Consider the following 14,505-nt stretch of genomic DNA (forward strand, 5'->3'; position numbering starts at 1 on the left):
CCAAATTTTAATTCAAAATTTTCTTTACTAATAACGACTATATTTCCTACTGAATAAGTTACGCCATAATAATCAACGTGTTTTACAACGTCAACAGTCGTGGTTAATGGTATGTTAAGTTTTTGGGCTACGATTTCTGAGGATTCAATCGACTGTAAAACGCATGTTTTTGTTGACCTGAGAAAATAAACTCGTCGCGTAAGATATCTCCTATAATAGAGTGAGCAAGGGTTGTATATTGATTTCGAGTGGTCAAGGTTTTGCTAATATTTTTGAAATTACAAACGACATGGCTCAAACGTTTAAAAATCCGTTTCGTAGTTCATATTTCAAACAAGAAAGGTTACCGGTAGGTCCATTTTCTTTAACAATTGTTTTAAAATGGACCAAAAGTGCTGCTTGGGTTTAACCGCAATCGATTTCAGGACAAAGTTCTTTATACAACAACATGTGATCTTCATAAAGTTCTTCAAAGTAATCTAATTATCACGTCTGTAAGTTTAGGAGCATATGCGATGTCTACAAGCATTTGCAACTGAACAAACAAAGCCCAAAACTTGTCACCCGTAGGATAAATGGCCCAAGGATAACAGGTAAATACCTAAAAAGACAAAGCATTTCATTAGCGGTAAGTTTAGGTGATAACCCTTTCCCCGGTGGCTTGAGGCTGTTCAATTCAGGGGCGTATTACCTTTGTCTACTTTGAGGCAAGCAAAACCCATCGAATTTTCTATTTAAATCAGTCAGTGACATAACTTTCCGGATAGTAATAAATTCATGTAAAATATTCCCAGATACAAGAGGTAAGATTCCCTCAGGCAATAAGTGCATGATGTCAGCGGTACGATTTGTGGACGTATAGAAAAATTTTAGTTCGTTTAAGACGCTGTTTTTTTTAACACCCCGAACATGAAGTAATTCATCATCAGAATGCAGCATTTCTAAGTCGTCCTTGTGCAACTCTTTGTTACGTAAACGAAACGCGGATTCCCAAAAGGATGTACTTCGTTCCTGGATATTACCGTAACAAATCGCGCAACAGTATTCCGTCCTACTAAAATTTTCAACAAGTCCAAATACTTCGTTTGTTGCGAGACTGTCCCCACAAAACTGACTTATCGATCCAAATATTTGCACTGTTCCTTTTTTTTATTTCTACGGGAATTCCTTAGTTTCAAGAATTTTAATGTCATCAGTAATTTTTCTTAAAATAACATCGAAACCATACGTTTTAACATCTAAAGTATTAATCATAGAAAGGAGATGTACTTTTTGAAAATTAAAGCTGTACTTCTCATGTATATTTTCAAAAGAAATATAAAATACACCAACACTGTGAATTGATGCATGGCCACGAAGAGGATTTGTTGTTCCGATGCCATCATAAAACAATTGAATTCTCAAACTAATTTTAGTTTTGTCGGAAAAGAGACCGTGTTGCTTGAACTTAGTAGAATCACAATAATTTGAATATACTCCGTCAGCTTTTTTGCCGAAACAATTTTTCATTGAAAATATGTGTTGCAAATTTTTCGTCAGACAACAAATTTCTTATAATACTGAAAATGGGAACGTAGTAAGCTTTATCTTTAACAGTGACATTATTGATTGAGGCCCCATCCTGCAAATGCACTTCCTCTCTTTCACCCAGCACAATCTCTATGGGATTTATAAACAAATTATGTTGAGTTATTGAATTTTTTTTTTTGTAATCGGTGTTAAGAGAAGAAATGCATTGCCTTGATTTATTGATTTCGTCTAGTACAATGGACAAAGTAGGGGTATGATAGGCAATTTCAATTTGCTCTAATTTGTTGTGTGTGTTGGCAAGTGTAGATTGCAGGTAATTATCAAAAATTGCAAGCACTTCAGTCACGCAATTAAATGTCACCGAGCTTTTACTAACTAAACACAGTATTAATTTCATAGCCTCATTGCTATAACACTTATCTGATTCAATGTCACTCGGATGCGGCATTGCATTTCATGGTCTCCATTATCCCCTTCGGGGACGTAGCCGTCAAGGTTATCGCAGTCATTAGCTACGGGAGCAATATTGCTATATTGTCTGCTATGCTTTTTATCCATATGTTTCACAAACGCATCCAAGGAAGAGTAAATAGAATGACATCTCTGTTGGCAACACCGTATTGGGAAAGACACTGGATAATCAAGCGTACGAACATGCATTCGCATATGTCTCCCAACATCTAAACGCGAACCAACTTCCACATTTTTTCTTACACACGGGGGCAGTTAAACATGATGATAAACAATAACTCTATTATAACTTAACTTGTAAACGTTAGAATGACGTGGGTAGCCAAGTATAACTGACTTATTGCCCATGTAGCCTACCCTTAACAAACATGCGACCACGGATTTTTTGCAATCCAAGGCCGTGGTCTGGTGGTACTTATTCTTTTATTTCTTTGTTATGGATGCCACCCCCCCTTCCAAGGAAACTCATAAGCGTCTCTACCTCCAAACAAATCCGAGATAACTTGTCGGATTTGACTCTTGAGTTAAAAAAACCACGACTGTGGTGGTTTTGGCACTAAAAATTGCGGGGAAATCCGAGAAATATGTCGGTAAAATTAGGAAAAAATATACCGAGATACAATCTCGAAATATTTTTTCCGACATATTTCTTTAAGAGAGTAAGAATTTCAATATTCCCGAAACCAAAAAAACACTGAAGATCAACCTGCAAACATCATTTTTTTGGACCAAAATTTTTGTCAACGACGTTGTGTGTCAATACTGGCCATTCGCGATCAAGATGGGAGAGCTATCAGAGGCCTACTGATATCTTACTACTGATATGGTCCTTTCCTCTCTCGGCTACACGGCTGCTGCTATAGCTGGCCATGCCAAGTATTGAATTTATTATAAAAAGATAATTTTATATTAATTATTTCATTTGTCGTTACAGATCCTACATTTTGGTCATTGGAGAGATGGATCAGCTGGAACTTTAGGAGAAGAACAGGAACAAGTCTTTTCTACTTTTCAGTTACAGTAATTCAACAAAAACAATGGGAGCAGCAAGTATGGAGTGATTTTTATTGTTTTTATTATTGATATCTGACAGTTCAAATTATTCATGAATCAGACAGACGAGATTTTTAACCGGAGCAATGTTTTATTGGGATGGCAGAAAAGAAAAAGGAATGGCTCGTACCCTCACTAGACGATTGCTGATTGTATAACAACTACTAATGTTATCGATTTAATATTCGTAATTTAACACTTAACATCTTTAGGCTATGTATAGAGTTCAGTTTTATCGTGAAAAACTGAACAAATTACTATCAGCGAAAAAATTCAATTGTCCGAATTACCTGTAATTCAAGCTTCGTTGGAAGAAGAGGCCCGTGTTGCACGAAGTAACCGAAAAGTTTGAAGTATAATGCTTATTTTTTTTTCTTTTCTAAAACTGCTTTTAATTTAGAGAAAGAGAAGATCGCCTAATTAAAAGTGGGATTACCTATCGGAGTTAAAAGTGAACTGGAACGGATTCACTTCCAACACGTAACATTGCACGACAGAATTTCGAGTGTTGCAGGTAAAATTAGGGTCCTAGAGGTGAAATGTAAGTAATTTTATACTGATAACACTTTCTGTTTTTCTAGTTTCTTGCAAATGGCGAACTAAACTTAGAAGAAAGCAGACTTTATTAAAAACGAAAGCTATTACAGTAATGAACGACATAAACGACCTGGCTAACGTTATGGTAACCGAGCAAAATTTCTTGGATGGCGTTTTTCCGTGGGATTCTAACCAAAACCGTAATTTAATTCAAATGCGATAAAAATAAGTTGCTATAACTCATTTATTTTAGTTTCGTTCAAGGATAACTTTAAATTAGTTGATTGTTGGATGCTCTACAAACGAAACACAGAACAGATTCTTCAATGCAAACTAGAAATGTCACAATTCATCACAACAATCAGTGAAGATATTTTGTCGATGCAACATGAAATAACAAAATACAACTCGACTGATGAATTTTTTCTGCAAGCAATTGCCCAATGAATTTTTCAGTATTTCAACAATCTGAAATAGTCATTAAAACGCAAGAAGTGAAACGTCTCGAAATATTATTGTCAGACTCGCTCGCCTTCAAACAATACTTTTATGAAGAAAATTTAGATGATGATGATTTGGTTTTCGAAGATGATTGTATGGATGATGATATTGATGGTGATGGTATTGACAAAGATGATTTATGTGATGAAATTGAATGTTCTTCCGACGATGATTATTAACTACATCAGATGACTCGTGTTTTCATTGAACAACCTTTCACAGTATTATTAAAAGTTTGAAAAGACAAATTTTAAGCCTACCTTTCTAAATGTTGGTTAAGATATCTTTTTTCTGATGTGAATTTATAGTACATTTTAGTGGTCAACGAATACACGCAAAGAAAAGTAAACGCGGAAGCCATGAAATAATAATATAGGCACATGACCAGGTTTATTGTCAAATTTTAAGTTTTGCGCTTAATTCAAAATATTGGTTATTTGCTATAAGAATAAAAGCGAACTTATTAATGTTGATGACATGTATTTATAAGGTAATCAGAATTATTAGCGGAAAATGAATAATGTTACAATAAACGAAGGAACCATCAAACCATAATGTACGAACACGTATATTAAATCATGCTGAGTAGAGTGCAATATTTTCCACTATTTTGCGTGGAAGCCTACATAAGCGTCAGCGTTATAAATCACCTGGCTAGAATTACAGGTAGATGCATATAATATAGAGTGTTTTTGAAGTCATATTTGGATTCCGCGTTAAAAGTTTAGTTAAAACGTTCATTTTATTATTATTGGTGGAAGCCTGTAAAGCATGCTTTGCGTGAGCGTGAGAAATCGTTCGGCGTGAATTAACGGTAGAGTCATATAAAATAGACGGTATTTTACTTCACATTTGGATTCAGCGTTTAAATTTGAGTATAAGATGCTAATTTCATTATTTTTGACTGGAATTTGTCATTTGCGACAAAAAAATTTCGAAAAAAGGTCGCCTAGTTAATGAAAGGAGTTGCTTCGTTTTTGTTATACAACAAAATTCGTCGAAAACGAATAACTCTCGCAGGCTGACGCTAAAAATAATGAGATTAAAACTATGTAGTCAACTTTTTACGCTGAATTCAATAATGATTTGTAAAACAGTCTATTTCATATGCGTGTACCTTTAATTCACGCCAAACAATTTTTCACGATCACGCACATAATGCTATGTTGGCTAACACTAATAACATAAAATGATTGCCCTTAAGTCAACTTTTCACGCGGTATCCGAATATGGGTTCAAAAACAGTGTATGTGCTGCTCAAATCGAACTTAATTAGTTCTTTGTTTTTTTCTTTCAAAACTCCAATCAGGTTATCTAATTTTGACTAATTTTCAAAATAAATGATCATGTACTTTACATATGCAGTATAATTAGGAAAACAGTAAACGTGAATCCATCAGAGATAAGGAGATGGCTCACTCACGTAAAGCCCAGCAGTCGACATTTTCCCTCCTCCCCTCTCTCTAGCAGACGAATTCGACTGCGCTGCTCCCTTCGGCCAGCTCCGGAATCGTGGCTGTACTTGGCGGTAAGGACGGTATGGTTTAAAACGTGAAGGGGGAGCGCCACTGGGAAATCCTTACCGCCAAGTACAGCCATGATTCCGGAGCTGGCCGAAAGGAGCAGCGCAGTCGAATTCGTCTGCTGAGAGGGGAGGAGGGATAATGTCGACTGCTGGGCTTTACGTGGGTGAGCCATCTCCTTATCTCTGGAATCCATGAACGACACAAAGATTTTATTTCGTTTCAAGATTATAATTAATAAATTTAAAAAAACAGGTTGCGCAATGACAACGATATTATAAAGAACACATTTAAATCGGATTTTAAAAGTAGCGTAGGTTTTCCTACTATTCCGTGATCCATGTTTCGTTTGCTGGACACCTGCTTGATGGAAAATTGATTCGTAAATACAAAAATTGGGACAAATCTATGTGTGCATACCATATTCTTTTGTAATGGCTCTGGAAAGTACCACTTAATTGCTCCTGGTTGTTTCCTATAGATTAAAATTAATAAGAGGTTAGATTTTACGTATAATATTTACTACGCAAATTCTAAGAGACTATACTACCATTGAATGGAAGTATTCGACGCCTTTCGTGCATTTTATTTTAGTTTTCACATAAAAATAACTTTTTCTTTGGTTTAATCTGTTTCACTTTAACAGGTGAATCATCAATAAATATCCACTTTTTCTGTCCCACAGATTCGGTTGAAGTAGTCACAGTTGTGGCAGGAGAGCAGGTATCATCTGTGGGCAGTTGGTTTTTCTTTAAAGGCGCATTTACGGATGTTTTCATTACTTTTTCTGATGTACAATGCAGTTTTGCACAACTGGTATCTTTACTTTTTTTCTTTCCGGAAGAATCTTTGGGCAGTTGGTTTTGCTTTAGAGGTGCACTTTGAAAAGTTTCCGTTTCTTTTTCTGGTCTACAATGAGAGAGTATGGCAAAACTAGTATCTTTACTTTTTTTCTTTCCGGAAGAATCTTTGGGCAGTTGGTTTTTCTTGAGAGGTGCACTTTGAAAAGTTTCCGTTTCTTTTTCTGGTGTACAATGAGAGAGTATGGCACAGCCGGTAGTAGGAGATTTATTGGTATTTTCCCCATTTTCAGGTTATTTGCGCTTTCTAGCAGCGGCAACAGCAGAAAATTGTTTATTTTTAGATCTAGATTTCTCTAAAGGTAAACCTCCATTAATACTTTCCGAATTTTCTGATTGGCAAGTTGGTTTCTGTTTGGTACGAAGTGTTTCGCTAGGCGAATCCTTCGTTTTCTCAACTCTTAACGGGACAGGAAGTCGGGACTTTGATTTTGACATATTATGTTTGAGTAAACTCTTAGCAGGAAATGAAAATTGGGTAGAAATATCACGGTTGATATTTGAGTGCTTATTTGCCTTTAAAGAAGGCACGAGGGGAATTCGTAGATCTCACTGGGAAACAATTTTCAGTTGACTTAGAGAGTCAAGTGACATTGCTTCATCCTGAGAAAATTCAAATATGTTTACAGGTTCTTCTAACAAAGATAGTGGGTTATCGTTTGCAGCATTTTCATCGTCAGTTTCTTTGGAAGATAGGGAAATTTCTTCGGAAGTGGTGATTTTAGCAGAGTAATAGAGAGGATGGTGGCGTCGCCCTGTCGAAATTCTCCATAAGGCTATGTCCGAGCCGTCTCCCTTAAAAAGGATGACACCTTGCGGATTTTTCCAAGAACTAAACTGAAATTTCCCCGCGAGTCCGTAAAATAAGATTACAACATGCTGTCTGTAAAGCAACAAATCTCAAATGTAAAGTTACACTTAAATTATACTACAAATTATACCATAATGCAAATAGTTGATGATTTATAAATATTTTTTCCTTTTTTCATGAAATGAAATAAATATCAAACTTTAAGTTTTATCCGTTGTATTTGCTGTTTCTTTTTCTTTGACTTTTTCACATTGAATTTCAGCACTTTTTGGGATTCTTGACAATTTTTTGTTAGTTTTCATTTGCGTTCGATCACTAGACAGATGTATGTTTCCGAAATCGCTTAGACTCTGTGTGAAAACGAATATGTACATATTGCATTATTAAATAGGGCAAGGGAATCTTCGTGTTTATCACAGCAAACATTCAAAACATTTAGTTTGCATAACTCTGACATGACTTCCTCATGTCATTCTCAAAATTAGTTGGGTTGATGTGAGACTCAGTAAGTTTAAACGCCCTCCGAAAATGATTTTTTTCCCAGTTTATGTAAACGTTTGTAGTAAATGAAACGTGCAGTTGAACCACCATACTAATGAGAAAAAAGTTAAATTTTGCAATTTTAGAACACGTTTAACATTAAAAGTATTTACCTGAACCTCTTTATGTGTTAGAATTTGATTTCTTGTACACTTTAAAAGATGCGGTGCGTCAAACAACCAATATATTTTGATAGATGGATCCAATGGATGTTTCATGAAATAAGAATTGTCTTTTTCAACCTTTTCTCTTGATTTTTTCCATGAATACCAAATAAAGTCATGGTGGCTTTATTCGAGGAACACCCATCACACACGAGGTTCTTGACGATGGCATTATTGTTATGAAGTAGAACAATACCTTTCACAATAACTTCGTGAAGTATTGTGAAGCTGGCAGCGTTTTTAGATGCGAAACAAGCAAAGGGTTGCACCCAATTGCCTCTGTATGGGCGAAACATTAACACTAGGGCATGTGTAGCAATTCCACTCTTCACGGCTCCCTTAATATCTTCACCGAAGTCCACAATACCGTGCCATTCCAATCTAGACGAATGCCAACTGAGATCTTTCTTCAGCGAAACCTCGTCCCACATAATACTACCCCAACGTTCAGATTCTGGTAGATTTGCCATAGCTTTCTTGATGTTTTCCAGTGCTAGTTCGTTGAAACCAAATTTGCATTCCGATGAACTAAGCCGCCGACGAATCGTTGATGGACTAGGATGGGGCAGAATTTTGTTCTTTCTCAGATGGTTATAGGTGGAGCTGCTTTTCAACTTTAGAAGCAGGCACTGCATCAAGAATCCAGCATCGTATTTCATACCGTAAGCTCTTCCAGTATCAGCCTTAAGCTCAGCTTTGCCCTTCATGATGAAGGTGTTGATGATGACTCTTTCCTAAAAATTGAAATTGCTTGTTAAAAGACTTGACGCATGCAACTGTTTCAAAAATTGTCTTATAGTTTGGTCATCAAAGTCGATACATTTCAAAGGATAAAAGTCAAATATTATAAAGTTATTATGAAGTCAATAAGTCATTATGAAAATTGAAATAAAATTTTATCATTTTGTAGCTTTTCCATATTTCCGTAAGTTCCAAAGTAGAGAATTAAAAATGTTTCATCTAAACAACTCACAAAAAGTAAAAAATTTTAAATTACAATTAATTTACATTTTTTACTCATAAACAGTTCCTTCATAGAGATAGAAATGGGCAACTTACTCCGTGAGTTAGATGCTTAATTTTCTCGTCCAGTTGATTTTCGGTAAGGGTTGCAACGTCATCCTTTAGCTTAGAGATGGTTTCTACGCAATCCTAATGAATGACGTAAAGGGTTTGTAAATATTTTGCTATTGAATGTACTCATTATTTAATAATAGATAAATATTTACCACCGCATACTGACGCATTCTCGCCAAATGTTTGGATGACGTATTCAGTTTTTTCCTTTTCCTTCAATTTACATTTTAGTTTTGCTAAGTCAACTGTCGCTTTAACTTGATAACTCCTCACAATCTTCAGTTGTTTGTCCTTTTCCTGTACAAGCATCTTTAGTTCCCTTATCTGACATGGTGCACACTTCCCCTTTATTTCTTTATGGCATTCGCAGTAAGTTGGTGCCTTTATTCGATAAACTCTTTTAGGCTTTTTCCCCCGGACAGTTGGGGCACCAACTATTTCTGCATCCGTAGTTTCATTTGCTGTAGTTACATCGTTGATTTCTGTTTCTGGATGTTGTAGGGTTGGTGAAGCAACCGATTGAAATGCAGTAGTAGTTTCACAACTAGCAGTGTCTTCTTCTACTGTGGTTTCTCTGTCATTGAACAACTCAAAAGACTCACCCGTTTCTGTATGATCACTGTCACCATTGAGTTGTGAATCACGATATTGATGTGGAGGAGAAGTAGTAGTAGTATCACTACTGACAGAATCTTCTTCTTCTAATGTGGTTACAATGTCAATGGGCAAATTTAAATGCTCACCAGTCTCCATTAGATCCCTGCCAGCAATTATTTCTGTTTCTGGATCTTGTTGTGGCGGTAGAGCAACCGATTTAGATGTAGTAGTAGTATCACAACTGACAGTTTCTTCTTCTAATGTGGTTTCAGCCTCAATTGGCAAATTAAAATGCTCACCAGTCTCCATTAGCTCACTACCACCAATGATTTTTGTTTCAGGATGTTGTAGGGTGGGTGAATCAACCGATTTAGATGTAGTAGTAGTATCACAACTGACAGTGTCTTCTTCTACTGTGGTTTCTTTGTCAATGGACAACTCAAAAGGCTCACCCGTTTCTGTATGATCATTGTCATCATTGAGTTGTGATTCATCTTCTTGATGAGGCGGTGAAGCAGCCGATTGAAATGCAGTAGTAGTTTCACAACTAGCAGTGTCTTCTTCTACTGTGGTTAGAGTCTCAATTGGCAAATTAAAAGGCTCATCAGTCTCCATCAGATCAATGCCACCAATGATTTCTGTTTCTGGATGTTGTAGGGTTGGTAAAGCAACCGATTGAAATGGAGTATTGCTTTTAGAAACACGACTAGGTGCTTGGTGGCCTGCAATGACATTTAATTTGAAAAATACAAATATAATTACTAAAAACTGATTGAAATATATAACAACTTACTTATAAGTTTCAATTTTTGTTATGTTGGTTAGGTGGTGTATTCTCGGTACCAACAGTTCTTTTTAATGGTTTGTGTCTGTTTGCTCCATTACCCAGAGGTGATGGTAGGTTTTGGTGATTGTTGGACATAGAATGAACACTAGAAATTTTAGCTTGTATGCCATCACGTTTCTTTTGTTGTGTGTTGACTGAAAACAGTTGTTTCAGAGGAGTACGTTTGACTACTTTGGAAGAAGCTTCCTTTATACCTGTTTCAAGTAACGTTAGAACTTACTACAAGTTTTACAGCACAATAATATTAATTATACCCAAGAAATGTTTAGGAACAGCAGAAATACTTAATCTCCATCTTCCATAGGGATGATACACTGTGCCATCTGTAAATCCTTTTAAAACATCTGACTCATCAAAATGCTTTTCACACAGTAACGATGCTTGCTTCAGCTCTGGAATGATTAATTGCCAACTAGAAAACTTGTTCTTAGGTACACCAAAATTACAAATTCTTTTGTTTTCATCCTGATAATTGACACCACAAAAGAAGCAAGTTTTTCTTGAAGATTTTAATTTCAACGGATTTGAAAGAGACATTCCCTTGAATATTACCAGCCATGGGGAAGGAATGAAGGAAATCGTGGAAAGGAATGAAGAATGATTTTCTTGCTTATGTTGACTGAAGGCTACGCGTGGCGGCGCTGCGTTTAAGGGAGAGCTATTCTGTAACGCCCGCCAAACAATTGAAAAAATCTTGAAAAACCTCGGACATAGCCTTATGGAGAATTTCGACAGGGCGACGCCACCATCCCCTCTATTACTCTGATTTTAGTAACAGGCGTATCGAAAATTGAATCTTGTTCATGAATGGGATCTTTATTGATTCGGTCCTTCACTAAACTGACTGAAAGATTGGAAGAACAAATTTTCTGGGGAGTGAAAGACTGGGATGATCTGCCATTATTTGGTGTTGATGGTAAACATTCAGAGCTTTTCGGAATCAACTTTGGAGGGGGAGAACAATTAACTAGACCTTGAACTGGATTTGATTTTTTGTTCATAGGCTTTTTTGGGTTTCACAGAAGCTAACTTCTGATTCTTGTTTTTTCTCCTATAGAGAGATAATAATATAATGAAAGCAATAGTTTTTCAGCAAATTAATTCTTACTGTTCTTCCAGCAATTTCAGCCTTTTCATTGTAGCTGCCTTTTTTACAGCAATATTTACTGCATTTCTTGCTATTTCTGTGGTAATTTGGTCATTTTCATCAATGACTGAATCCATGGTTTTCTTCGTAACATTTTTCTTTTCAGGTTTTTTCCCAGAATAAGGTCCTACATGAGGAAAAAAGAAATATGGTTGAATGAGTTTTAATTTAAGTCTTGAAAGGTTCAATTTACCAATCCATGTTTTACTAGCTTTATCTAATGTCGAGTGAACTTGTTCTCCCAGCTTTGTGGAATACAAGAACCAATCAGCATGTTCTCCAAAAGATTCTAAAAATCTGGTTGGATTTTTTTTGTTTGGTGCTACATAGCATAAGATGGTTTGAACTTTTGCATGAATGCTGAGTTCTTCAGCCTAATGAAATTAACGAATTTAATGAACAGTGAACGAAACGGTGTAAAACGCTTGTTATTAAAGTCAAAACTTACCAAATCCCGCATCTTTTTTATTTTCCTTTTGGTTGAAGCTGCAGAAAAAGGGCCTCTGATGGTAGGTATCTGTCTATCACTAAAAGCACCCAAGCATAAGTGCATGGGTTTTTCATTACTTCACACATTTGGATCTGCATTACTTTCTGACACATCATCTTCATTTTCATCCATATTTGCTCTTTTGTCCTTCTTCATTTTGTCCAGCCGGTCATTAGCTGATTTCATCATTTCACTAGACAGTCCAATATTTTGTTCTAAAACAGCAAAACTTTCAAGAGCGCTTTGCAGGAATTCTATGGTCACGAAAAGAAATTAACATAATAATACTACAAATATTTAAAAATTCCTTTTACGGGGTATAGTTTGGTTGAAATTTGGTTCAACATCAAATGAATCAGCTGGTTGATAGTGGATCTCTGGGCACTGAGAACAATTTTCTAAAAACAAGAAAAGTAGACTAAAACTGTTTTTGAATAAGTCATAAAAAGATTAAAATAATAAAGTTTACCATCTCTTTTTTGCTTCATAATTTTAGTCACAGAAATTTCAGAACTTTTCTTTTTAGAACCGTCTCCTGAGTTATTCGAACCTCTAGAAAAAAGTTCGAAAGATTTCATTCCTTAAGAAATGCAAATTAATATTTAACATTTGAAATATTTCATTTGTCTAAAAAGAAACAAAACTAACCTTTTCTTCGACTATCATTGTACTTCTTAACTCAAGCATTTTGTTCTTCGATGCTTTAACACAATTTCTTACGTCCCATATTTCCAATTAAACGAAATCAATAGTCACTTTCGAATAATTAAAATCCAATTAGAATCTAAAATAAAAAAAAGGCATTATATTATAGTTGACAGCGGGAACAGCCGAACAGGAAAATGCAAACAAGATGCGTCTGCATTTCAATACTAAACAGTATCCGAAATTTAAAATGTTATTGTTTATACAAATAAATTGAATTTGGGAAATTCAGACTGTTTTCAAACAAAAATAGTAAACAAAATATAAGAATTAAATGATATCTAATTTAAAAAGTTTAAATTTAAATTTAAATCAACCAATCTCCATTCTGACATAGGCTTAAGAGCGAAGGAAAGTTAATAACTAAACTAAAAATATATAACTGAAACTGGGTGTGTATGAGGTTGTTAAACAAAGAAACCTATCAAACAACATGTTAAATTAATTGAAATACAATGGAAACAATTCCAATAAAAAACTCAAACACTTCAAATCTCACCTTACCTTTTCTCATTCCAGCCTTAATAGTTTCCGATAAATAAAAACCCACAGATAACAAATGCTGGCAATTTCTTAAGAAAAAGGTCCCTAGATCAATCATAATGAAATAAAAGTTAATAAAATTGGATAGAAACTAACTTGCTGTAAAAAATGTAAAATGCAGGAAACGGCTTTGAGAACTGACCCTAGTGTCATGGTATAGGAGTTATATGGTACGCGTACTTCCCAGAGCCGTCGACTGCGAAAATGGGACGAAAATTGGAATCGTCAACATCGGCAACTCTGGCCGGGTGTGTAACTAGAGGGCCTACTTTAACGTAGGCTCTTATGGGACTACCCCCTTTGAATTGTTACATTAAGGTGTTTGAATTTTTTTTTCATTTAGAAAAATTTTTATCGTGCGTAGAAATAATTTTTATGCAAAGTTAATTTTTGGATTTTAATTTAAAAATGCTTGTATAATTAAAAAAATAAAAATGGTCCAAGAATTTCTGAAAGTCTTTAACTTTCCACTTCTGCTAGACTGTTCCACATTATATATAAAAAGCGGAATTTGTTTAATTTTAATTTAAAATAGCAACAAGCAATAACAAGCAAACACAAAAACGAACGAAGACAGGAAAACAAAGAACCGACGTAAAAGAGCGTCAAGAAAGAACTAAAGGACGAAAAAGAGAAGAAAAGCATACAAAAAAAATGATTGAAATCTGTCGTAGCATTCCAGTAAAAAGGAACGTAGACCATCATTTATTAACTAACATTTTATTAGCCTAAAGACAATGAATAACGGTACAGGAAACATATCTTGTATTTTGTGCCTCATACTATAGCCCAACAAACAAGAATAACGGTGAAGGAAAGAAAGTAGGTGACGGGTAAAAACAAGTTTTCACCTAACCATTGCCACGCCATATGCCGAAGAGAAGTAAGGAGAAGAAGAAAATCAGAAGAAAAAGAGGAAAATTGGAGGACCAATTTCTTCTTGCCGAAGGGGGAAGGAATGTAATAGACCGCAGCAACTCCTCCCAACAACAGCAGCCCCACCCAGCAAGAAGGTCGTCACGAATGCAACCTTCCCTGCGGATAATAGTTTATGATAAAAGTAAAAGTTATTGTTAACCCCCTTCTTAACCTTCAATCTTTTGGTATAT

At 35.4% G+C, this 14,505-nt stretch overlaps 2 protein-coding genes, 1 long non-coding RNA gene and 1 pseudogene across 4 annotated transcripts; 1 reads left to right on the forward strand and 3 right to left on the reverse strand.

Moving 5' to 3' along the window:
- Positions 1 to 3,507: 3,507 nt before the first annotated feature.
- On the forward strand, positions 3,508 to 4,301 carry LOC123467654 (annotated as a pseudogene).
- Positions 4,302 to 5,870: 1,569 nt separating this feature from the next.
- On the reverse strand, positions 5,871 to 6,971 carry LOC123467656. The gene is made up of 3 exons (XR_006641829.1): positions 6,166 to 6,971; positions 6,036 to 6,090; positions 5,871 to 5,975 (listed from the first exon to the last, which is right to left on the reverse strand). It is a non-coding gene; the product is annotated as an uncharacterized LOC123467656 (long non-coding RNA).
- A 714-nt stretch (positions 6,972 to 7,685) lies between these two features.
- On the reverse strand, positions 7,686 to 10,589 carry LOC123467655. The gene is given in 6 exon segments (XM_045167511.1): positions 7,686 to 7,878; positions 7,940 to 8,724; positions 9,050 to 9,142; positions 9,220 to 9,274; positions 9,276 to 10,386; positions 10,458 to 10,589. Coding segments are annotated over 4 exon segments (1,836 nt in total). The 5' UTR covers positions 10,280 to 10,386; positions 10,458 to 10,589; the 3' UTR covers positions 7,686 to 7,878; positions 7,940 to 8,040.
- Positions 10,590 to 11,306: 717 nt separating this feature from the next.
- On the reverse strand, positions 11,307 to 13,530 carry LOC116933953. 2 transcript variants are annotated; one of them, XM_045167512.1, is made up of 8 exons: positions 13,358 to 13,530; positions 12,797 to 12,932; positions 12,618 to 12,728; positions 12,463 to 12,546; positions 12,107 to 12,402; positions 11,852 to 12,032; positions 11,620 to 11,785; positions 11,307 to 11,562 (listed from the first exon to the last, which is right to left on the reverse strand). In XM_045167512.1, the coding sequence occupies exons 5-8, from the start codon at positions 12,209 to 12,211 to the stop codon at positions 11,475 to 11,477; spliced, it is 540 nt and encodes a 179-aa protein (XP_045023447.1). In that variant the 5' UTR covers positions 12,212 to 12,402; positions 12,463 to 12,546; positions 12,618 to 12,728; positions 12,797 to 12,932; positions 13,358 to 13,530; the 3' UTR covers positions 11,307 to 11,474. The 2 variants fall into 2 exon arrangements, with proteins under 2 accessions (XP_045023447.1, XP_045023448.1); XM_045167513.1 differs by lacking the exon at positions 13,358 to 13,530 and having other exon boundaries at positions 12,618 to 12,700; positions 12,797 to 13,349.
- Between the last annotated feature and the right edge of the window lie 975 nt (positions 13,531 to 14,505).

Source organism: Daphnia magna, unplaced genomic scaffold (genome assembly GCF_020631705.1).
Source record: "Daphnia magna isolate NIES unplaced genomic scaffold, ASM2063170v1.1 Dm_contigs214, whole genome shotgun sequence".
NCBI classification, from domain to species: Eukaryota; Metazoa; Arthropoda; class Branchiopoda; order Diplostraca; family Daphniidae; genus Daphnia; species Daphnia magna.

Coding starts and splice junctions, on each gene's coding strand:
- LOC116933953 (XM_045167512.1), bottom strand. CDS start 12,211: ATGCACTTATGCTTGGGTGCTTTTAGTGATAGACAGATACCTACCATC. Junction 12,033..12,106: donor TAAAAAAGATGCGGGATTTG/GTAAGTTTTGAC, acceptor TAATTTCATTAG/GCTGAAGAACTCAGCATTCA. Junction 11,563..11,619: donor CTGAAATTGCTGGAAGAACA/GTAAGAATTAAT, acceptor ATCTCTCTATAG/GAGAAAAAACAAGAATCAGA.